Here is a 26,527-nt window from a genome sequence, read left to right as displayed (position 1 = left end):
TCCGATTTTACTTAAGTCAACTCAACTCACAACGACATGAGCTACCTTAAGCTTGAATAAAGCAGCGTATCCAACTTGATCCAAAACCAAACTTGCGTCAAACTTTGTCTTTGAGGCTAGAGTTGGGGACCAAGAAATGATTTAGTGACTTCGGGGGTTTCGCGTCTGGCAACTTTGGACTTGTGTATCCTGTTAGTTGGTCGAAGTTGAAAGTTGCCACTTGTCGTTTGGTCACTTATGAAGTCACCAAACAGACGGGTCACACGCGGCCACAGACAATCGTTATAATATGCAAATTTACTCGCCACCTCAGCCGAAGATGTTTGCAACAATGTTGTAGCAAACGCGACGTTTTAACAAGTTTCCAAACACTACTTTAAGTGTAATGCGCGAATATTTGCAATTTGTTGCCGACAATAATCATAAATTTTGTTACAAAGTGGATAATTTTATTTTGAGCGTACTTCGATAATACGATTTAACCATATTTTCCATTCATATTTGTTAGTGTAATAAACTTAAAAATAGACTGTGCAAGTGAATTTAAAACTGCATACCCTCCACTGCATCGACGATGGTTAATGTAATAGTAAACTGCTCGAAAACACCGCAATAATTAACACAAACTCATTGGATTTTCGGTGTGGGTGAAGGTTTAGGTGTTGTTCGCGCCTGCATTCAAATCGATTCAAGCTCTATGCGCTTTGACATTAAAACTGGCCTAATTTCAAAAGTGCGCATTAACATTTCCCGCATCGAATGCAATATTTCCATCACGGGTCAACTATGAACGTAAAACTACTTTAATCAAATTTTCTGCTGCAATCAACTACCAATATCAAAGCTCGTTAAATGTTAATAACTGTTGTATGAAAATCCGACGCAGAAGAGACAAAATCAATAAAATTGACACCTGAATATGGCGCAAAATATAAGCCTCACTACCGAGAATTTAGTTTAATAGAGCTCACCTAAATACTACAAATTGTTTAATATGCAACTACTACAAAACTCAATTTAAATATGAATAGAAAAAAAAGGAAAAGTATTGTAAAATTATACTACGCCACTCGAAACTGTGAATACTTTAATTATACACCTGGGCGGCGCCGATGAAAGTACGTTGAAAATGTGTGCGCGAGCGTACAATTTACAATTATAATCCAACAAACCAAACACAATGGGCAGGTCGTTGCCGGGCGTCCGCATTGCATAGTTTCTAAATTTACAATTTTCTAAAAGTAGAGCAGACGGAACTGCCGCCGCTAAAAATACAAACATCGCCTAGAGAAAAACAAGCGCGAATTTTCGCTGCGAAAAAAGTTCGCTATTAAACTATTTTCAACAATTTCATGCGTTTCAAACCATGACATGCGGACAATTTTAAAGCACGTTATTATACTGCAACAAAATGACTATAAACTAGTTTCTAAAACTAAATATGCTGGTGAGATCGATGAGAAATACGCCAAAAATGAAAATAAATAAGAAATTGATTTTTCCATAAAACTATTTACGAAATAAATAAACTCCGGAATGGAAATAATAAATGTGAACCAGAGTAAATTTCCGCTCAGGCAATTTCGTGCGAAACCGCAATTTGATGAATTTGACATTGACATTTAAGACGAAATTGTCGAAAGCAATGTATAGCTGGCAAAGCAACAGACGAAGACATTCTAAATGGCTGATTTCGTGGCAGCAACTTAATGTTAAAAGATATAACTTGTTCTTAAAGTAAGTACCAACATATTTACTTTATAAAAAACGTGAAGAATTTTAATCTTTTTTCTTTTTCAAGTTTCTTTCCTTGTTCTTGAACAATAAAATTGTGTTTTCCTGTAATTTATCTCTCGGGTAGACAATTAGCACAACATGTGTTTCGCATTCCTTTGTCTTCTTCGCGCCGCGATAGCAGGTATTAGAATACCGTTTCGTTTTCAATTATGCGCCAGCTAACATTTCGCTCACTTCCTAGGCTGGCGCGCGGCGCATTGCATTCGATATTTAATTATTACGCTTCTGGTTCATTGTTATCCACTTCACTTCACTTCGTCTGCGGCTTCTTTCTTTTCCTGGTTATTTAATACTCCCGTCAGGCCATGTCAGGCCGGGCGCGCCGCGCGTTGCATCGTGGTGTTGTGTATGTCGAATGCAACATTTTCCTCTTCCTCACATTTTCCCGCGTCGTCATCGTCTATTTTGCGAAATTTAATTAAACACCTTTTACTCGCGGCCCGCCGCAACTTTACTTTTACTTTTAATAATAATTACCAACTTTTACTTCTACTCGCGCACACGGATCAGTGTGCTGGGACGAGAGCTTTACATTTCTTGGCGAAATGTCGCCGCCAAAGCAGGTTACGTTCGTGCATTGCAATGACGCGGAAATTGCTTCCAACCGTTCGGAAATGAACTTTGCTCGTTGGGAGATCAGCTTCAAGTAGAGCGTCAGCTTGATTGGGCTTTCCCACAATTATTATTTACGAAAGAAGTTTACAATGCGGATAAAAATTGAAAAATAGTAAATTGGAGCTCTACCTTACCGACAGACACAATTCTCTATAGTAATGTATGTCTGGAAAATTAATTAAAGAAATTCCAACAAAACAATACCGAACCAATTGTACTCACTAATGAAAATAGAAGTACAAGTGAGCAACCCCTAAGTACATTTTCATGTATTTCCCTGGCGTCTTAAGACTTATTTTTTTTGTGCCTTCACAGTTCAACATACCGTAGTCGCCTCCATGCACGGTGCACATGTGGGGCGGCCGGCCGAGCTCCGGTGGCACGCTATAGTATGGCGCGCCGCCATTGCCGCCGCCGCCCGTCGGCTCCGCGCCGGCCGGGTAATACTCCCCATGGTGCGCGTGCAGATGGTGGTGGTGGTGATGATGGGGCACGTGGTAGGGCGACGTGTGCATCGCGTACATGTCATTGTCGACGGTCTGGCTGGCGACCATGCCGCCGCTGCCGCCGCGTCGTGAGCCCCTACGCCGCGACACTTTTGCTCAGGCGGATCACCGCCTCCTCCTCCCCTGCTTTCCCCGCCCCCCAGACGCGCACTCAGCACTCAAAGGACGCGACGGACACGACACTCTGATGGCGGCGTGGGGCGCGTCGTCGCCCACATCAAACACTATGATAATTTTATTACGCCGATAGGAGCTGTGTGTCTATATCCAGATGAGAAGAGAGGCGGCACTCTACCAAGACCTAAATTAGAAATTGATACAATGAATTCACGTTTTGCTGGCGTGAACTATAACTTTCCATATCATATACCAAGATAGAATTAAGTTGTATTTATTCAATCGATAGTCACTCACTTTTAATTAAAAGTTCAAGGGTATTCACAATCCGTACTCGTAACCAAAACTTCCAACAAATAAAACAATGCGTTATAAATGTCAAATTCACTAATACCAACTGGATGCAAACGACAAAGATAATTTAGTTGTATTTAACATTTGAAGCAAGCCAAGATGACGCGATGATTCGTAACATAATTTATAATTCAATTCCGCTGGTTAAACAAAGTCTGTGACGTGCTTTGCATGATGTCAAATGTGCTCTCGAGCGACTTGAAACATTTTAGACTTTTTATATTGAATCATATTGCATATTTTTTCAAGTTTACGAGTAACTTTAGGTTTTTGTCACCCAGTGCTTAATTTTTGAGCAAGACGAGTACGAGTGTCGCTGTTTATGTCGTCTGTCCACGGCGATGACATTGAACTGAACTGAAGCCGACGACGAGTCGTGCTCTCATGTTTGCGACCCGCGTCCGTCTGCGTGGACATCGTGCATATTCAGTGAGCATAATGAAATCTCTGTTTTGTACAAATGAGCCTGGTTTTTCCGACGGCGCATCACATAATAGCTAAACGTTTAAAACATTAGAACTACGCAAAAATATTAAAAATTTAATTAAAAGTCTGGGCGACATCCTCACGCAAATGTTTATAATGACTAAAATCAAGTTTTAGTTGTTGTTCTAAAATAAATTTATACCAGAAGCAAATAATCAGTGTAATTAGCGTTGATTTGGGTGCGTTTCATTCAAGTCGCTTATAATTAGCGTTTGATATCACTGCGAAGCATATAATTCAAGCGTCGTTTACGCACTTTGATTGGACTGGAAATCGAGTCGAAATTCGCTGGAAATTTACTTGCGCGCAATTAGTGCAAGATTGATGGCCAGCGTTGCGCGAGCCGCGCGCGCGACTTGTTGCTGTGCTCGTCGGGATTTCGTTCGGATCGTTAAAAAGAGAAATTTATTTTTATGTAACTGGGTTTTTCGACTGCGGCGCGGCTTTAATACACACACAAATTAAGTTTCGCATTAACGAATAGCGAATCACGACGTTCCACCGCACAAAATCCACCAACATTTAAAGATTGAAAATATAACAATAACAACATCATTAGATTATTACTGCGAAAGAGATTGAATAGCACAAAAAAATTTCGTAAACTCAAAGTTGCAAAATGGACATTCTCGTGTAAGAAAACCGAAAAGTTTTCAAAGCAATTTATAATTTAAGGTCATAGAAAGTTTAACAATTTTAAAATTTAAGCAATCAATCAAATATGCCGACTTTTGTACGCAGAATTAGTCCTTTGTTACACAGACGTCATTTTTTCGCGTCAAGGTTGTAATAAATTTCATATCTAAAATGTCATTTCCCACGAAACTTCAAACAAATGAATTGAAAGAATGAATGAACTTTTTGATTGGTCTGTCGTTTCTGAGCTTGTTATCCTTAGTTAAAACTATCCAAAGAATTACCTCTCGTTACTCTCATTCGCTAGGTCGTCGTATAATCCGAAAGGTTGTTTGATTCACATGCCTTTAAAGCACTAGTTTTAGTGTCCAATATAAACTTTGGTTTGTACGATCTCTTGACATGTTTACTAGTTTACTTTGAAACTATGAAAACTTCATTTATGGACACACAAAGTATCATTGCAGCATAACTCCAAGAAAGTTCATTAAATATTGAACTAATGACATTGTTAATAATGATCTCAAGAAACATATTTTCACACTTTAGTGCTACAATTTGTCTGGAGTTGTATTTTTAGGCACTAATGTGTATCAAAATTGCTTTCCATTGTTTTCAACTCTAGTTAAGTTAAGTTTCCAGTTAAAAGCGTCTAATTTTCGTTCACTTGTCTGTTGTCTACCTCAAACAATTTCTGCGTTCATTACGGAATGCATTCATGCTAAGAACTTTGGTATCATTACTAGCGTTGCTCTATAATTTTGTTCTCGTCTATGCTCCCAACTCTAGTTTATTCTAATATCACGCTGTTTCTTTAACACTCTTACACGTTGTTTTGGTTTCGAGATGTTTCGACTTCACTTCTCACACTCCGCCAAGCGAAGAGGGAAAATTAGAAATTAACTTCACATCATTACGAAATTCGCCGCTTTTAATTTACGCACACGCCCGCCGTAATGCCACGCGAGAACAAACAACAACAAAATAATAAAGAAACAGATTGTAGATCAGAATTGAGTAGTAATAAGACAAGAAGACAATTACACGTAGGTAATATTAAAATAATAAACACATTAAATGCAAATGATTCAAAACAACGTACAACTATAGTAGTTGAATACAAAATTGTTTAATAAATTATATAAATAAAAATGATAAGACTACGCTGTGATAACACATGTGACCGTATGCGTCGGTGTTTGTCGTTGCTGTTCATGAATGACAATTAAGTACAAAATTAAACTCAGCAAATGCTGAATACTGTCGGATGATAACATAACACATTCACACATTTCATTCATCAGTAGCACAGATGGATGGATGTGTATATCCTTGTTCCGCATTTAAGCCGCCAGTGATATCAGTTATTATCATAACTCGCATTCGGCGTAGGATTTCTATGTAGAACATCCTATATTTAATATTGTAAACTAGATTTTCTTAAACTAATATTATTTCAGTTTAATACAATTTTACGTGCCGCTTGTTACGAAATATTTAGTTTATAACTTGAATAAGATTGAGATAATTCTTTTTATTATGTGCAAAAGTAAATTAGCAAGCAATTAATTGTGTGCTTATGGTTCGTAATCGGTGCGTTTTGTGCGTATTCGTTCATTGTTGCGTATTGCGTACCAACAGTTCGCATGGTGGCGAGCGCGAGCATTCATTCATCACGACGTGGCGCGTCACACAACCGAAAGGCGAGCAAAGAATTCGAGAAGCCGAAGAGAGAAAAAGAATGAAAAACGGTTACGGTTGCGCGAACGCTTCATTCATTACGGGCATTACAACCATTACGCTCATTACGCATAGCGCGATGAATTTCCAGTTACGTAAGTCCAGCGCGCAGACCTGCATTTGTGGCGCAAGAAGTAAATATGAAATGCGAGTATCAACTGACTATGATAATATTACATAATATTAACACCTATTAAATGTACTGAAGTACTAAACAAATAATAGGCAACACTTAATTGTTAAGAACCATTTGAAGAATATGCTCTTACATGAAAGAGTTCAATAAGAGATGAAGATTTTTTTGTGGTTTCGATGACACAATACGTGTGTTTCACGTTCCGCATCAATTAAAGCACTCTTTGAGTTCAGTTCAATTAGCTTGCCACTAGTTACGCTCACTTAGTGCTAATGAACTTCAAACTTTTTCCGCCGACTCTTTGAGAGTAATGTCGGCGCAGCACTCGCGGCATCATGCCGGTACGCACCATCGCGCCATTAGCCCGTATGATTAAAACACAAGTAATGTGTTCATCAAAGTGGCAAATTACAAGAAAGTCGATAAAAATCGTGTACGTGCGTGGCACTCGCGCCGCGTTTAATTTAATTACGACTACGGCGAATGCCGACGACCCAAAACGCCAATACGAGAAAAATAAAATAAAAGCAATCGTGTGTATCAGTCGAATCGTTGTTCATTGAAAGGCGCAGAGATAATTAGCGCTGCTCATTATTCGCGCTCAATTTAGCGGCGTCAGTTGATTATTTTCCAAGAATTGAGACAAAAGAAAAATTAAGGCATTGAAGTTGCATTATTTGTGTCAAGTATAGAATAAACAATAATTTGAAGAAAATAAAAATGAAATAGGGAATTTCATGATTTATATTTTGAAGTGTCCAATAGAAAACTAAATGAAATAGAGCGCCAGAAATATGTCTGTTTATGATTAGCTCGAGTTAAATTTAATTGACGCGTATTGACGTAATAGTTGAGCGATACCATTCATCCGTTCTACATTTCAATTTCAATCCGGAATGCACATTAAATTCCAGGAATAAAAAGACAACGAATCTTAAAATTATTTTTTTATTATTTTGATTTAAATATTTTTTATTTGACCAAATTTGAACTTTCTGATCAGTTCACAACTTGCCATATATTGATTTTCCCGCATATTTAGACTTTTGTTTGATTTAGACACCGCCGAACACAATCAGTCCTTATTGACGTTGGTGCATTTCATGCACCAGCACTCGAACGTGCGTTGCAATAGTGCCGCTCGCGCACTAACTCACAACTTACATATTTGTTTCTAACTGAAAGCTCGCCGCGCACTGAAATTCGCATACTGCAAGTGTGCACACGACAGAAATCACTAATACTTTCAGAAAAGTTCAACGCTAAATTTACGATTGTGGCAGCGACGGTAAAGAGTCAGTCAACAGGACTCGATTGCGTACAATATTCAAGATCCGGTTTAGCCATCCGCGAGTTAAATTTTCTAATCGATGTGTTTCTGCACTAACTTAACCGCAAACCGCATGCAAAACGACATCGGTGTATAAATCCGTGATCGTCAAACATCCGTTACATCTAAAAGCAATCGATGCATCATTTGAATCAATTTCTTTCTAAATGAATTAAGAGAAAGTTAGCAATTATGTTATTTATATAGATATTGTTATTATGTATTTGGAATTCCCCGCGTTTGGTACTGACTAGTGTTTATATAACACGATGAGACGTCTAAAGGATCAAAACGTGCAGTTATCACCCGGGTCGCTATTAATAAATTAAAAACTCGGAGCAGCGCGAGAAAATAACAAAGCGATTACAGCGCATTCCGAGAAATCTCAGTGACACGTTGTTTACATTCGTAAACGCCACGCCGGCAACCGAGACCAAAGTCTCGTGCCATATTTATAAAGAGTGTTTCATTAATACAAATTAATACAATATTAGATGTTGCTAACTATCCACCTGATGGCGTTGGACGCTTTTTATAATTTTATAATTTTATAATTTTTATTATCTGGGAATTAATTTGGACACAATGATTGCATTTATTATTTCATTTTATAGTTACGATAGTAATTTCATTCATAGCACTTCATCTTATTGAATTAATTCCACATTGACGTACTGATAAGATGTACGCACGGGTGCACCGTACGAATGACCCGCTTTAATTTAATAAATAATAAAGTAGTGTTTAAATTCCCTCGTAATCTCGAGAACTAAAAAACCATCACCAATCACTCACAAGCTGTCAATATTCAGATAAGTTGAATTCCTAGTCAATCAACTAAGTGATAATGTTAATCTTGTATCTAAAGTGCATCGAAAGTAGACCTAATTGTCTTCGCACATGTTTACAATTGTTTATATGTTACCGGAAGCACACCAAGTGCGCACACATGCAAACGATGACTACATTAATTAATTAAGACGCGCATACACAGGTTGAGTGGCAGTGGCGGGCGCATGTGACTTCTAGTCTTGACTTCAGCACGTAGCGATTAAGTGTTTCAGTGTTATATGCTTTGGTTTACTTTTTCCAGTGCGTCCTGCGCCGCACACGCCATACACAGCTAGACGTATTAGTTTCATAGAACAAAACAAAAAAGAAGTAGAAGAGAAAAAACACACACACGGCATGTTATGTTAGTTAGACGCGAATAAAAAAAAAATGTGCGGTGGTCGTGTGTGCAGAAGAAATGCGCCGCGCCGCATAGCTAACTGTTAATTTGCGTTCTTGTGCGCTGTCGTCGATCGCGAACGCGCGAAACGTGCGGAGTGCAATGCGCAATGAGCAATGAGCAATGAGCGAGCCGATTCGATGCAATGCTCCACATATTTTCTCTTGTTGCATTCAGCAGGAGTCTCTTGGTTAACTGTTGATTTATTTATTATATTGGCTATACTCAAGCTCGGCACGAATTGAGTGCATTATGTGCCAACGGGACCGATATTGTCTACAAATTTCAACACAATTGAAATAAGTAATAAAAATAGAAGCATGCAAAGTTTCAGTTCATCATCATAAGTAATGCAAAGTCGTTATTTTAGTATCTATCTTGTATGTCAAATAACGTTTAATGGATTCTATCAACAATTCAATTTATAATAAAAATATTTGGAAAAACTTTGAAAACACCTTTTTTAATATAAAATGGGTTCATATTTTAAATTTTTAATACATTAAACTGGTTCAAGAAAATAAAAATTAGAGAAGAAAAAATTGTTGAAAATTTGTTTTCAAAACAAATTTTTAAAATTTTTATTTCAGGTTAATATGAAGATATAATTAAATTTAGTTAAAAATTAATTTAAAACGCGATTTATTAATAAGCGAGTGCGAAATTCGCGAGAACAGTTACTTACTAATACATCAAAATTTTGAAACCAAAAATAACAGGTACGTGAATCAAAAATTCTCTTCTCATGCCAAAACTGTCACACGAAATCAAACCGGCGTACTTCCGCTTTATACCGGCACCTGCACTATAAAAAAATCCTATTATGTTTATGCTTGGTGTGATATACGTGTGTCCAAGCGCGTTCGAAACTCAAGTGTTCAACTATCCTGAACGCCTATTATTACATAGGCGTTTCGTTCGACGTACAACACCGCGAGTACAATCACATTCGTTAGCGGTGCGATTGCAATCGTAATTGTAAAACTTCATTCAGTTTTTGCGTTCGCACGCCTCCATTGAAATTCGGCGCAGGCCGGTCCAGCCGCGGTGGCGCAATCTCAGCGAACAGCACAAAAACAAAACAAATAAAATGAAAATTTTAAACGAATGGAAACCTGCGCCAAATAATTACAAGAATCGACGGATGTGTCGAAAACACAGCAGCGCGTTTTACTGCGCGCGCCATGTGAGACGCACTTTCGTTTTCTATTGTTTCGGACGTAATTTGCATTCGGATTCGATGTGGATGTTCGAAATTCAAAGGAAATTGGTAATTCAAGGTATTATCGCAGGATCTTACTGTTTTCGCATTGGTAAACTTTAGCGTTATGGGTTGACAACGAAAAACTCGAAAGAGCTGAAGAGGAAAAAAAGAGCATGGAACATTTTATGATTATCTCTCGTGAAAACAGCGTTCGTAAAACTTGTTCGAACTAAAACGTAAATGTCTTCCAAACTACAGAAAATTTAAGAGTATTAAAGCGAATATTTCGCAAACTTCAAGTCTCGAAACTACTATTAAAAATAGAATTTTTGTTACTTATCGGAATGGTTTATTTTATTACAGCGATTATTCTTTCGGCGAAAATCATGAGTAACAAATGTAATTGTCGCTGTAATGTTACAACAGTAGATTTAAATACTTAAAAAAGATTTCATCTGGTTTTAAATGAGAAACGAAAAAATTAAATACTCAAAAAGTATTTATGGAACAACCACAATTTCTTCACAATTCAATAGTAAATTAAATTTTTTTATCCATAAAACATTTATTTTAGAAACTCCTTAAATGAATTTTAGCAAAAACCATGCAAGTAATAATTTTAATATTAAACTGCAAATTGAATATTGCAAAACATTTAATTTCATAATTTTCCGCAATTTGTCGCTTTTTCAATTCGATTAATTTCTGCACATGCGACATCAACTCCATAATTCCCTATGACAACAACCTACAACCGTCCGGAATGATTTTACGAGTGTGCATGACCTCAAAGTATAATTACTCGTCAAATGTTTACAGTTAATTTGTGTTATTAGCGAAGCTCGCGCCTCGAACCTCATCTTATTTCAAGATGTGTACGCTAAGCAAGAAAAAAACCACACTCATACACAAAAAATCCAAGACATTTGGTTTTGCGAACATTTGCATCTTAGTAATAAATATACCACACGCACAACGCAATCATATTTCATGTACATATTTCAAGAGCCGGCCGGAATTCATTAGATCATTGACGCATTCAGCCTCACGCAAAACTAAAAATACATCAAAATTTGCAATAAATCAAATTCACATCTGAACATTGATTTATTAGCAACAAATTTTGCTAGTGGAAAAGAAAACAAACAAAACTAACTTCAAGTTATTACTCGCAGTGTCGTAGTTAGCGTCACGAAGCGAGTACTTAGACTTAGATAAACATGCTAGTTTAATTCGTCGGCATCGTCACTCGGACGCTGGAATTCGCCGAGTTATTCGACATACTTTCAGCCTCAATGTCAATTTAGTTACCGTTAGTCGCGTCGCGCGCCTCAAAGAGACTTGCAACTTATCCGAGTCGTTCAATGCATATCGACGCAAAAACTCATCAAGCTTATCCATCATAAATTTGCGGCAAGTTTATTGCAAACTAATTGAAATTTTGAGTTATCCTCGAAGCTAAAGCGCTTTCAAGCCAGTTTATCATCGAAGTTGATCCGAGCTCAACAACGCATGCAGTGTCGATGCGAGTTTAAGTAATTCAGTTATTGTTTGTGCGCTGAATTCCCCAGCAGGCGAGTCATGCTCCTTTGCAAGTGAATAAACTTGCGACAATGCGTCAACCCGCAAAAGCGGCGCGATGCGACCGACCGCGCTCGCGATTTGCAGTTTGCAATTTGTACGATTGCGCATATTCTGCGTGCGGGAGTCACGCAACTCGCCGTTATTTTTTTATTTGTTACGAATGGATGCAGTTATGCAAATGTACATATACCTACTAAAACATGAGAATATATCTCATATATATCTCAATAAAAGCATCGTTTTCTAGTTTTCTGTTAAATGATTCGAAGAAAACTAAGATATAAAAGTTTTCTTGCTCTTGAATGTTGGAATTACTTTAAAAACCCTTGGGTAAATGAATTACATATGAATTAAGCATGATCATCATGATTAAATTGTCGTCTTCCCTGTTTTTGTTCCCAACAGCCTTCGGCTTTGTATAAACGTTGAAACGCATTAAAATACATTAAACACATCGAACGTTTAGCTTTAAATCATTTTATAAACTTTTGTCAGTATACACTGTGTCCAAACAGTTTTAAATCGCATTTATATTTGTTTAGCAGTAAAATAAATGAAATATTACAGTGATAAAGACACATAGGTACCTGCAAATGACAGGTTGTATGAAGTGAAGAATAAAAGAAACAAAATCAAAAAGTGTGACAGCCTTGTGTCTCACGGCGCGTAGTTTTTCACAATGCGCGGCGGCATTCGGCGTAATGAAATTAGCTGCGATGTAATGTGCGCGTAAACAACGCCGTACGCATTGCATAGAATATTATTACGTCGTGTCATATAATTTAATGACACTTATGTTTATTGTAAGCGAGCAGCACAGGCGAAACACAATCAGATGTTTACGAAATTAAAATTATTCCAAGTTTAAAATAATTTTTGGTTAAATTTAGAAATTCTACAGACCTGAAAGAATGTTCCGTAAAATTCTTTAAAACTTTTTTAAGCTTCTTTAACTTTCTTTTCATGCATTTTTCCATCCCTAAATATGTGTTTAAATGGAATAAATATACCTACGTCTAATGTCTTTAAAATAGGTATCTAGAAAAGACCTAAAAATACAGATTAAATCGACCGTGTTACTTCCGTGTTTTCTAAGATTAACACATTTTTCAATAAACGATAACACAAAGAAAGGCAAAAACTGTAGAAAAAAAACTCACTTGATGATACACATGTTTGTTTGAGAAACTAGTGAAGACAATATTTTTTGCCCGTTTTTCAACAGCAGAAAACTACGAAAACTAACAAATCTATTTTTACACCTCGATAATTTACACTGTAAATCAAAATGTAGTTTAAGCAACACGCTGCCTTAAAACATTTAAAACATTTTAAACGCTCAACAATTATAATTCTGATCCTTTAATCTACTTTTAATACACCTGTAATATAATTAATATTAACTCTAGACGATGTTGTGCTGCATTCCTTTCGTATAAAATAAGTAAAAGCTTGCAAGGAATTTCCAGACAGAGCGTCGTAGCGCTGCAGCTAAACTCCGACTCGACCTCACAGTGAAGAAGTCGACAACTCTAGAATTCGAGAATATAGCGCTCCTATGCCGGAGGAGCAGCATGGGCATCATCAAAGCCGGAGAGCGCCGAGGAAGGATCGGCGGCGATACGACGCGCCGCGGCGAGCATTCCAAGCACGGCCAGAGCGAGGCTGACGTCCGGCTGACCGGGAATAATGTAAAACGAGGCCAGCCAGCCAGCCAACGCAGAGATGAGCAACAGGTTACGAGGCAACAACAACAACACCGACGACACACGGCCAACAACCGGCCAACCTGTGCATACCTGAGAAAATGGTGAAGAACCAGAAAACTCGCGAGGGACAAGTAAACAACTATTTAAATATTAAACGCATTAATTACAAAAAGAAACAAAAGTACTTTTAGATTTAATTTGATAAATTAAGCTGCAAAATTCGCCAGAAAGTGAAAGTTTGCAATAGTAAACATTTAAAATGGTCCTTCATTCAAGAATATAAATTATTTCGCCCTTATTTCAATACAAACCGCATTAAAATTACGTTTTACGAGTTTTGTCTCCTCACATTTCGCATCGCGCGTCTCGCGTTAATTTTTAATGCGACTTCAATGTCTTCGAGTACGTCTTGCTCTTATGTCGGGTCGTAAAAAGCGATCGCATAAAACCGCGAAATTTGATTCGGATGTCAAGAGCAGACAATAAAAGACAGGCAAACCCAGACGACGACCACTCGTGATTTCAATGAGCCAATAAAAGACAACATGCAAAGAAGGCTAAAAACGACCGAAAAAAGAAACAGACAAGTCACAAGTCAAGTCAAGGAAAATCAAAACAGCAAATAAAATCAAATAAAAATCACATGCTGCAATCAGTTTCCAACCTATAACTTACTTTGTATGCATCTATGTGTCCTTAATTCTGTAAAAACACAGCAACTTTCCAAGAAAACAAAATTTCCTTGACATTTTCTCCTACAACTTCTTGGAACAATCACACGTTGCCTGAATTCCGACTAAATTTCCTACAATTCTTGGATATTGTACTTTTGTACATACATCCTTATTGTGTAGTTAGCTTGCGTGTGTTTTATTATCGTGCGTTCGTAACATGCATGATACATGTGATTCGCGCGCGCCGTCGGTTCACACAGATTAACAGTTAAAGAGTTGTGCCAGGCCCGACTCAGACTCGCACTAATCATTACACTACCGCGACTAAAACGTAATCTTAAAGCCAAAACTGCAAACGGAGAAACAGAAGTAAACTGCTGAGCTTGCGTCTACATATAAAATTGATAATTCGTGTCAATCCGCCACGAATCTCACTCACGAAATTAATGATGAATTTAAGGAACACAACTCAAGTGTAGGTCTATTGTTTGCGCAAAACAATTAAATTTTAATCTGACTAATGGCATAATTACCTCTCCTTCGCGCACGCCCCGGCTCGGTTTTAGTTTCGGTTTGGTAAATGTACGTTGTAAATTTTTATTGGCGTTTTAATTAACGGATTTATTTGTTTATTGTTTGCAACGCGCTGTATGTGGTTATTGTGCCGTAAAGATTATTGCATGCGGAATTATCGCGTTTCGCAAGAAACAATACTCACACACCACATTAAATGCAATATTAGCTTAGACGTTAGAGCATATTTTAATACACTGCGATTAAAAGATGAAATTACAAGTTTATTCAACCTGAGTATTTTATTAGATACGATATGATTGCAAAATCTCCCCGCAATTATTTAAATTCGTTTGCAATTCATTGCATGACTAGCCATTGCGCGATTTTCACATCTGATCGATTTCGCCGATCATGCATGCCGAAAAGGCCGCGAGAAAATTTGCATGCCATGAAATTACCGAGCACACGCGAAAAAACGCTACACTGCAACAGCAACAACCGAAACCTTTCACATCAAATTTCACTCGATCGTTGCATATATACAATATGTTCTAGCCGGCGAAAAATTGTTTAGGAAAAAATATCAGCCAGCGATGCGACGCGACGCGCTTGATTAGCCGCGTGCGGTTCCATCGCGAGCGCAAATAAAATAATAATAACGACATAATGAAGCGCGCAGATCGAGCGAACGAGCGCCGAGAGGAACGCGGAATGCGAACGTTCGTTCGGAACGTAATTGCACTTTCTACCATAATCATCGGAACGTGTTTAATCGAAAACTCTCTAATACCGTTTCGGCCGACCACGGCAAAGTGCGCAAAAATGCACTTCCTTCGCCAAGCACGCTCCGATCGTCGATAATGAGATGCGACATCATGATGTCTCCATCACTAAACAATCAAACGTTTGAACAACAAAAAAACACCATAACTATTCAATTAGGAAATATTTTTTTTAAGTTTTTAAAAATAAAAACATTTAATTGATATTTATCTGGTCTAATAAAGTAATAAGTTGTATTGTCACGATTCCAGGCTGTTAGTTAGGATCCATAAACTAATCAATTACGAACAATTAAAATCTAGTCTGAGCTCGTTCGTATTTATCAATTCTCTCATCTCTTTCAATCTCTAGTCGAGCCGGAGCCGACCGTAGACTATAATTTGTTATTTGTCATTGGCTGCCACTAGCATAATAGAAACTAGAGAAAACAGCTACGAATGATACAAATTGAAATCGAAAACAATAGCGGCTATTGATAGAACGCGTCGCTAAAATCAATGCGCACACAACTCAGCAATATACAATGTAAGTGCTTAGACGTCGCTGACCACCACACACCAATTCGAGCGTGAATTGTGATTGTTCGCGAGGCGCAAATTTCATCAGCGAATTCCGCGAATTGAAAACGCATGTGATTCATTAAGTGCAACAACGAGACGCGCAGACAACTTGTCATTGCATTTATCAACTTCTAAGTGTGACCATAGATTGGACCACCCTGCAACCGGACCACCAACATTCACACTTTGTATTAATATTGACCCAAATTTACATGTAAATAAATCATAATCAATACAACCTAATATAATTTTTTTTCGGTTGAAATGTCGATACTGTTAATCTGTAAATGTCAAAAATTATGAACTAACTCGACTGTTTACTAGTGGCTGCCGGTTCGCTGGTTGAAAGAGTACATATTTACATTGTTGGCGCTCGTCGCCTCGTTGGTTTAATTGATGAACTAGTTGCGGCACTCGTTCGATCGTTGGCATCGGCGAAGCAACATCGCCGATGCGCTTTTCGACGCACTGCAACTCGAATCCGGGTTAATGCATGTGCTTTTGTGTCGCCACGCATTCACCAAACGCACGCACAACACAACTCATTCGATAAATCAATTTCGAATTGAATCTATCCGCGCGGAAAATTCAAATTACAGCGAAATTATCCAAACACGCTCGGGGCGAATAATTATAATTAGTGTTAACCATAATAAATAAATAATTATTATTATTATTGGTTGAGTGTTATTTATTCCAGCTTAAATTCCAAGTTGAACGATCTGACTCTGGGATTTAATCTCATTTATGGTCTGTCCCACAGCCTCCTCCGTCCTCCCCCGAGCCGGTGCTGCGCATCGAGCTTAACAGTGAGCAACGCAATGCAACGCCCAAGTCAAGTCGAATCAACTTTAAGTGAACTCAAATTCCCAATAAAAAAAATATAACTAACATATATCTTGGTTGTATTTGGAAAGTTATAGTTCTATTCATAAAATAATTCTGTATTGCAAAATACCTGTTTATTATAATAAAACTTACGTTGATAATAAATCCCTTATTGCACCAAAAAGTGCTTCTTCGTTTATTATAAAACTCACTCTGGTCACACTTGTTTTATGTTTCGTACGATTGATAACTTGGTTTGTTTGTTATAACTTCTTGAATTCTTGAATAATCTCGCTTCGTGTCCTCGCTTATCTCGGCGTACGATTGTTGCCAACCTGTGAGCGTACAGAATTCAACTCTCGCGTACACCGAATACACCACGACTGTGCGACTGAACGAACGAGCTGGTGTTATTCAGTCGAACCGAACTGAAAGTCGAACTTCGACGGAGCGCCGGCGACGAAAGAATGCGCAAGAGGGCGACGAGCGCACACGTCCGGTACGCGTGTGAGTGTTAGTGTATGTGTGCGCGCGTGAAACGAAACAAGCGTCGGCAACTCGGTCAGCACTGACGAACGCTGCGCGGCGAACTGGGTGCAGCGACACGGCTCGAACACGGCTTCGCCCCAACTCGGTTCGACTCGATGAACGGTGCTGCTCGTAAACGCCCGAAGAGCGGCGAGCATGCCGCGGCTCTGGCACATATTTGATGCGCAAAGAAGCGCGCTGTTGTGCATGCGCAACGCACATAAGAATTAGAAAAAAGCAACCCTTCAACGTAACTCACTCACATAAAATTATATTGATATAAAAAAAACATTTAAAGCACTTGTGATTAAATTAATTACCATCTATTTATAGCTCATCATTGATGTCGATAAATAAGCTATTTTCTATTTCCGAGGAATGTTCGACGTTAAATCATCGCCTGTCTATTAATACACACCAAGAGTGTATGTGGTTTGGCTAGGATCGAACGTCACTAGTAAATCAAAACTTTACGTATGACTCCGCAACGCTCTGATGTAATATCGAATGTAAAATAAATGCAAAATCCCATCGCGTGGAATTTACACGTACGCAATGCGAATTTAATATAAATAAACGTGCGCTCAACTTGGGAGATGCATCAGTATAATATTAATGATGCTTAATGCATTAATTCATTGATTAAAAGCTAAGTTACGAGCGAATTAGTCGACCGGTCCGCCGGTTGGATGCCGCGGAATGCGAGCGATAAGAAATTCGCTAATTATTTAGTAATTAGCGCAGTATGCAGGAATGTTTCATAATGCGACGCGCAACCAACAGAAAAAGCGGTCTTTTGATAGTGGATTTTATTTAAATATCGTATGATTTATATCTATAGTAAAAAAATAAGTCGCAAAATATGTTGGTAAGCGCATAACTCAACAACGCTTAGACCAATTTGGCCAATTCTTTTTTTAAATGTTTTTTAAAGCCCAAGTATGGTTTTTACGGCGAGAAAAATTCGAATAATTGCCGGGAAAACCCTAAAGACAGCCCTTTTCTATAGGATAAAAGTTGGCATTGAGATTCAATCATATTTATAGTTAAATAGTTGAATTCGAGATGGATTAGCAATTCTTGACATAATTAATTTCTTTAAAATAAAATTGTGAATCTCTTTGATAGAATTGACACATACTATGTCTAGAACGAGAAAGTAAAAACAAATTACATTTTTATTAAACACTACCTGGACGAAGTCGCGGCAAAAGCTAGTTTTAGATAAAATCACGTTTTTACTAAAATATCAACATTTTCTTATGTAGTAAATGTTTGTAAAATATTGAATGAATCCGCAAGGAAGATATATTTGAGTAATGTGACTTCTGAAATGTTGGCACTAATTTCTAATTTCTGAGTGACGCCCCCAGCGGTAAACATAGCAACAGTGTAGCATTTCATTGCGCATACATCATCGGCGCCTGGCCGAAGAGCAAACGACCGAAGTGGGCGTGAATCCAAACTGATATTTGAAGAAATGCCTCAACCACAAAATGTGTCTCTGTCTACGAAATGAGTGCTAGTACGTCGAACTTACATTTACGCACGACGCACGAAAAATATACATCATAAGGCTATGCAAAATGGTATTTGCAAATTTTGTGTTTAGAACTTTACGAACGTAACGCGCAAAACTGAGTTAAAGTTCCGCAAAATATCCAAGTTTTCACGTGTTGACCCACTTTGAATTTCATTTCACAAACCAAATCTTGTTTCATGTTTCAACTCGTGCGTTTACAGGAAGTCGCAAAACCCGTCGAGTTTACGAGTGTCATGAAATACAATTTTCCCAATAACCCGAAATTTCCACCAATTCGACCAATTTGTTAACGAAAACAATGTTGGCGGTTTATGATGAATTGCATCAGGAAGCAGATTCGTAAATAATTAATGCTGTCATAATACACCACGCAGCAAACAAACAAGAATGTTTTTTTAACACTATTTCCCGGAACTATGTAAACACGACGACCGGCGTCATGTAAAGCCCCTACGGTATAAAAATTAACGCGCAAAAAGTGAAATTTAACGCGTTTTAATTAAGCCATCATCATTCTCGCGCTCTGCGCATTTATTGTTCACCTGTTTACATTTTTATATTTAATATTCATGTCAGCAGAGTTAAATACGAGAGTCGACAATACAGAAATTTTCAAATTCCGAACGACACATTGATATATTCGCTAGAAATATAGCATAACAACGCATAAAAGTGCATACATGTATAATGTACGCGAATGTGCGTGCTACTTGCTTCGAAGTGAACAATTTATTACGGAACTTTATGCGGGCGTGAGGATTATAGCCGGGTTCAATGCCTGCCGAGGGAATCTACGTATTTTTATTTAAATAAATAGCGGTTGAATAAATTTCTTTTAAATTGAAAATCGTCTGCCATCTAGATTTGTCATTGTGTCTGCAATTGTGCAACCCGAAGATATCAAATGAGAAAATGGCGAGATGTCGAGATAAATCGTCCTCATCTAGATCGCAGACGTGTGATATCTGCTCCTTCATCGTGTCATCACTACTATCATCGATGGCGCGTACATTTTCTCATATTCTCACATTCTCGTTGCCTCGCCACAATGCAAAACGCGTCGATCTCAGCGACCTACATTCGCATCCTTCATGATAAATACTCGCAGGCGTCTATTGAGTCTATGAATTCTATAAAACCTATGAAATCATGTTTAACATGTCTATGCATCGCGAAGATGAAGACTAGACGCGACTAGACTCGAGTTCGACTTTAAAGTGACGCTTGCAAATGCGATTACTCCATATTACGACACGCCATCAGCCGCTGGCGATGGTTGGACATACGCTGGGAATCTAATTAAACTTCAGGATGGCGCCCGACGATGGAGGCAGCACACGCCACCGGAGTGTGAATAAAGCGGGCGGACGGGGAGCAGCATCACGAGCGCGCTTCTCGTGGCGTCTCGCGAGTGTGATGAATCGATTTGTGATTAAGTGCCGAAACTTTTGCTCTCGTGCAGAATTTAAATTGATTTAGAGCTCACTTTCACATTCAGCCTTTAAACGTTATGTCAATTCGATTATATTTTCATAAACTCACAATGTGACAGACGTATAAACAGGATTTTAAAGTCCAATTTCAAAAGTTTGCATTTGTAAGTTATAATGAGAAGCAGACTTTTTTTGTACTTTTTTTTGATTAGATCTATATGCGGCGCGCATTATTTCACCGCACCGTCGTTGTCGCCTCGTCGTGCAAATCTGTTTAATATTCATTATACATGAGGTTGGTTTGTCGGTTGGCCCGCTTTTCATTGGTTTAGCATGGTTTAGCCCGTGCTGGTCCTGTCTGAGCTTCATACCAGCATCAGCCTAGCCAGTGATTGGGTCCGTCGAGAGACCTCGTTAATATTTAAAAGCGACAAGTTTTTTACGTCTTCACATTTTCGTCGAAAAGTGAAAAAAAAAACATTTTTTCTCCGGAATAGAAATAGCACAAATATAACAAGCAATTATTGAAACAAAAATAACTATGTATTCCCTTCACTTGTCACGGGTAAAATATTCATAGGTTTAATTTAATGTCGCTTCAGTCATCAAAATTTGCATTATTTTCAATTACCAGCAAATCACTATGTTGTAATCTTTCTAAGCAAATATCATAAAAATCAGATCCTGCAAATCATTAAATCGAACAAATGCCACACAAGCATAAAATTTTAACGCCTTCTTTTACCCGATTGCATTTTTAATGATTATTTAACATCACTGTCGTCGGCACAGTAATTAAATTAATTTTAAACTTGCTTTCAAAAAGAGCATTAAATATTAAAACAAGAATAACCTACTTTTTAAATTTTTAAAACCTGCAAATACCAAGTGTTGCAGAAAGAAAATTGAACCACGGACGAATAAATATATAAAGTTGAACATTGCAAAATCTCGTGTTCGCAAAAGAAAAGCGTCTTGTCGTGGGAGTCGTGGGAGATTGAGAGAATGTCGGCAAGGTCGTTTCGTCGCTGTTGCCACTCGCGCCGAGCTGTTGCTTCGTGAAAAACGCTACCTTATAACGAACAACACAGCGGCGAGTAATGTTCCAACTTCAACTCACAGCACCTCCGACAACAAATCCAACAAGTATGCCATATACAACAACAGCGTGAATGTATGCTAATAGACATTCTACGCGACTATATACCATTTATGAGAAGTATATGCCAAGAATCCAAGAATAATGGATTTTGCATGCGCGGGCGAAGTTTGCGCGCACCAGCGAGTGCAAAAACGAGTCTGGATTTGCGAAATAAGTGGAATAACAGATGATCTATTGTCCTGCTTTGACGAGGCTGGAAGCAGACGCGTCCAGAAACCTTCATAATTCATTTCGAGATTTAAAAAACAGACAAAAATGAGAAATTACTCGAAATGTCTGTTTCAAGATTTAAAAAATGCGTACTGTTTACCTTAGATATTAGATGCGCAGTAGGAATAATTGCAGTTAAGACTCACCTGCAACAAAACAACAAAAATATTAATTTATTGTATCCTTCACAATGCAGTATATCAACGCCATTTATGAGCAATTCAGCAATTTAAGTATATTCAACTATAAATCACTACTACCATATGCATCCAATTATTATGAGCATCCACATTAAATTTTATTACAGATGAGTTAATTGGTTAATTGTTCGTAACGTTTGCGCTCTTTGAAAGGTTCGAACACTTTCAACGTTGTGCTCGCGCGAGGCAGGCGACTGTTACTTTGGAATTGTTTACAAAAGTGCAAAAGCGCGTGATGCAACAAGCGCGCCGCTGCAGCGAAATACCAGTCATGAAATGTGTATTGGTATTAACTCGCAATTATTATGAGCATTTTATTGATGCGCATATCGGTCAGCCGTCAAGCCATCATCCTCGTTCGAAGTGGAAGCCGAAGAAGATGAGGCAAGTGAGGCTGAACGTGTTCGCGTTTTAACTCTGAAGTGTGGTTTACGCAAGCGCTCGCGAATAAATAATCCAAGACAGCGGCTGGTATAAATTAACGAACGCTAATTAATACGCAATAAGGGTCGCATGTGACACGTGAAATTGATTACGTATATGCAAGTGATCGTAATAAAAAATCAACGATAAATTCGCGTAATTGCTGAAATCGAAAAGAATTAATGCAAAACCGCAGGGAAAATAAATTTCAACGGCGCTGTGGATTTGATTGCAAGTCGTAAATTACAAAGCAGAGAGCATTTTTTGAAAAATTTAAATAAAAAATATTATTGTGATGAAATTTAATGGAACAAAACACTAAAAAAGTTAATTTTTTGTTATTATATGCAAAATTTGGCAAATAATTTGATTTTTTTTGTTTTCTGCTAAGCCAGAATTTTGACCTATGTAAAAAGTGCATTCGCACATTTCACGTGCATTTTTCTGCATTCACAGCATGCACGTTAGAAACGAAGCTGCCGATCAAAAGACCGCGCAGTGCACCACGAAGCCGATATTTCCTGCTTTCACTTTTTGCCGTGCGAGCGAAGAGCGAACGTAACATTTTCGCTAAAAACCATGCGAAACGTTCACCTATTTTATTTTATTCGCATTCGCCAACGATGAAATCTATAAGGCGATACTATAACTCACAAACGACCTATACCACTACACCACTAACAAAGACGCAGACATTAATCAATTTATTGAATATTCGATTGTCGATTATACTATCGGCAGAAAAAAACAAATCAATCAACATATTTTTTGGTTGATTATCAACGTGCTTGTTTGTCAGTCGTTTGCCGTCTTAATTTGATGATTTCACAGTCAACTCTCAGTCAATTGGACACGACAAGTATAAATCGGAAAATGCAACAAGCGCGCAGAGGTAAATGTCGAACGGTCATCTGAAGTTCGTTCGTGCGGCGAAATTCCGCGTCAAACATTCGAAAGTAAACCGCGCGCACAGGTTGGAAAAAATTAATGAAAACACAAGGAATTGTGAGCTGGTGAACTCTAAAAACAATGAAGCAACACACACGGCAATAATTCCTTAATGCAGAATTCTACATGCACGAAACAAAACATGGAAACACAACAAACGTTTTAATTTTTCATGGCTTCAATTGTTTGTTTTCTCTCAGAAAACAAAGGGTAACTACATTAGCAACTCAAAAAAGGTAAATCAACGAAATTAGCATTTTTTTGTGGATCAAACAGAAATAATGGATATTTTTTGCCTCTGTAAATGATATAAAACCTAATATAATTATCCTTGATACAAAGAGCATACGAAATGTAATAAACATGCAGACCGAAGAGTCACACATGAATAAAATGCATTTCAAATGAATTAAGTTGTAGGAATTTATCTATTTTTGTATATAATATAGATGTTTGCACAATTAATGGAAATACGAGTTGAATTCACAATCACAACCATATAACACGACTGCGAGAAAAAAAAAACGAAAAGGAAAACACTGTTACAACATACGTCCTTGTACTTTTCCAGTATTTCAATGATTAACAACACCTAATGGTGTTTACTTTTACCAACAAACGAATGTGAACCAGACTGTTAAATTGATAAATTTACGAAGTTGACAAATACGGATTTGGGATTTACAGCTGACCATTAATGGGAATCCACGATTACACCAAGAGTTGTAAAATAATATGGGCAATTTCAAAAATATTTCAAAAATATTTTATTATTCGCGACTTATTTTGTATTATCACTAACTTTTGCCCGCGACTTCGTCCCGGTAGTGTTTAATAAAAATGTAATTCGTTTTAAATCTCTTGGTCTAGACGTAGTATGTGTCAATTCTATCAATATAAATCGCAATTTTATTTTAATTAATTATATAATGAATTGCTAATAATGCACTTCAGCGCGCCATCTCGGATTCAACTATTTAACTATAACAATGATTGAATCTCAATGTCAACTTTTATCCTACAGCAAAGGGCTGTCTTTATGGTTTTCCCGGCAATCATTCGAATTTTTCTCGCTGTAAAAACCATCCTTGGACATAAACGAACATTTAAAAAAAATAATTGACCAAATTGGTCTTGGCGTTGTTGAGTTATGCGCTTACCAACAGATTTTGTGATTCATTTTTATATTATAGATAATTATGATTAAATCTTCAAACCAACTTTTAACACGTATTTTACACCCTGTCAATTATAATTTCGAAACAAAACAATACACGATTATTCGTTGGAATAATTTAAAGACTGCCTAAAAATTGAGGTCTATAGGAAACATATATTACATACATATACTGTTACGTGCAGGTAAATATACATGAATATTGTGATTGATATGTTTTCTAAGAATATCTAGATTTATCTCTGGCTTCGTTTCCGCAAAATCCTTTATTATATTTTACTGCATGTTTCTATGCAGCATTTATTACCTCGAGTAATATATGTTCCAATGCGTTGGCAATTTGCTGCTCTTATCAATTTTCATTCCTATTCGCATTCTACATGCATACTGCAAATAAAAGAAAATGTGAAATCGATTTTTACTTGCATGTTTACGGCACAAATCATTTGCAAAATATTCCTTCTTCTCACAATATTTTTGAATAATTATTAAAAATAAAATGCGATGTTCGTGTTCATGTGGAACAAATCATTGATGCTTTAACTTTATTATGCGAATCTAATTGCAAATCGAATATGAAAATATCATTACCCGGTGATACATGATCAAGGGAAAGGAAGTCGTTAAGCCATGATTCTAATCCAACATAAACCCAATAATAGCAACAAACTACATATTTATAAATCACCAAGCGCAAAACAATCTAGCCATAGAATAAGTGATTAACAATAAATTGACCTTATGTAATGTGCAAATATTCATTTTCTACGAACAGCATGCCCTCCAAATTATTTTTAAACATCATTTTGATAATAATCATTATTTCACTGGTTGTATAACCAGCGATGATCATAACTCTCGCAAAAATTTGCAATACGAATATGGAATCAGCAAAAAGTCGAAACACATAATCATCAGATCAGAGCGCATCATCAAAACACTCGTACGCCTGACAATTATAAACATGCGCGACTCATCCATCCGTTCGCTGGACGTTCATATTATTAAAACACAACGCGACACGACACGTTTTTGCGCCGAACTTTTGTTACATTTAACTACATTATCCAGTCTAGTCATAACTCGTAAGGTTTTGCGGGGCCAGCACGTCGTGTAAATGATGTTTGAAAAAAAAATACTCTTACAAAAACTCACCAATATATAAAAAAGAAACGTTTCACGAAATATACAATAGAAAGAATGAATGAATGCAAAACATATAATAAAACTGGTGGAAATTTTAAATACACAAAACACAAAATGAAAAACCAGCAAAAGAATGAAAATCAATCTTCGTTGTTAATTGAAATCTTTGTAAAATGTACCTAACAATGATAATTTTTTTTTCTGAAAACCAATTTTAAATATAATTCTTTAAATCTGTGTACCTACAGATCTTTGAAAATAAAAAAACACGTGCGATAATAAATTTTAAAAATCTGTCACTATTTGTTGATAGTTACTGTATTTACCAATCGTCTGGTAGAATAATTGCGACAAAACGTATCGTTTAACAAGCACATAAAATGTTTATAGATGAAACATGTGCATGTGTGCGCGCTGAGTGTCGAAATCGGCGTCAATCGCACACCGATCGGTACCAAATTGGTGCTAATTGTGGTATAATTGCGCATTAATGCATCTCCAATTAGGTGCGCCAAGTAATTACAATAATATTAACCAACGAACCGACTCACCAACAAATTGCCCAACGATGCATCAATCAAAATTATGCTGCTGCAGAATAAAAATCGAAAATTATCTCATTAAAACATGCAACTACTACCAAATGATTCAATTAACTCTGCTAATCCCAGCTGACAATTTGGCTTAATGAAATGATTATTGTTCTCAACTTTCAACACTAATTGATTTTCTTTTCACTATCGTAGTTTAGTTTTTAACGTTTTAGAATCTACTTTTATAGAGATTTGTTGGATGTTGAAATCAGTGGCTTAGCAACCAAAATCAAGCCATAAGGTAAGTAAAATCCAAGGAGGCCCTTCTTGGGTCACAAAAAGTAACAATTTCAAATTATTTAGGCCCATATCTATACGTTAAATATTAGAGCAAAACCTTTACTACATTTTTTGGCTA

The 26,527-nt window shown here is 37.3% G+C and overlaps 1 protein-coding gene across 4 annotated transcripts in view; it reads right to left on the bottom strand.

The window, feature by feature from the left end:
- LOC135796155 (fibronectin type-III domain-containing protein 3A-like) overlaps nucleotides 1–26,527 on the bottom strand; it is a 43,594-nt gene that overhangs the window by 9,839 nt on the left and 7,228 nt on the right. Inside the window, exons 1-2 of one of the 4 annotated variants that reach the window (XM_065308075.1) lie at nucleotides 16,960–17,384; nucleotides 2,738–3,219 (exon numbers count right to left, since the gene is read on the bottom strand). The exons of 2 other annotated variants lie outside the window; for them this stretch is intronic. In XM_065308075.1, the coding sequence (XP_065164147.1) occupies nucleotides 2,738–2,966 (229 nt within the window). In that variant the 5' untranslated portion in view covers nucleotides 2,967–3,219; nucleotides 16,960–17,384. Of the gene's footprint in view, nucleotides 1–2,737; nucleotides 3,220–16,959; nucleotides 17,385–26,527 lie in introns of those variants that run through there. One more of the 4 variants, XM_065308076.1, reaches the window with a different exon arrangement.

The sequence above is a fragment of the Atheta coriaria genome, unplaced genomic scaffold, assembly GCF_025399875.1.
Source record: "Atheta coriaria isolate IRGN ID8LTWV9N9 unplaced genomic scaffold, Caltech_Dcor_3.1 hic_scaffold_7_pilon, whole genome shotgun sequence".
Taxonomy (NCBI): Eukaryota; Metazoa; Arthropoda; class Insecta; order Coleoptera; family Staphylinidae; genus Dalotia; species Dalotia coriaria.
The sequence above is the reverse complement of the archived record's forward strand: the minus strand, read 5'-3'. Positions and strand labels throughout refer to the sequence as shown.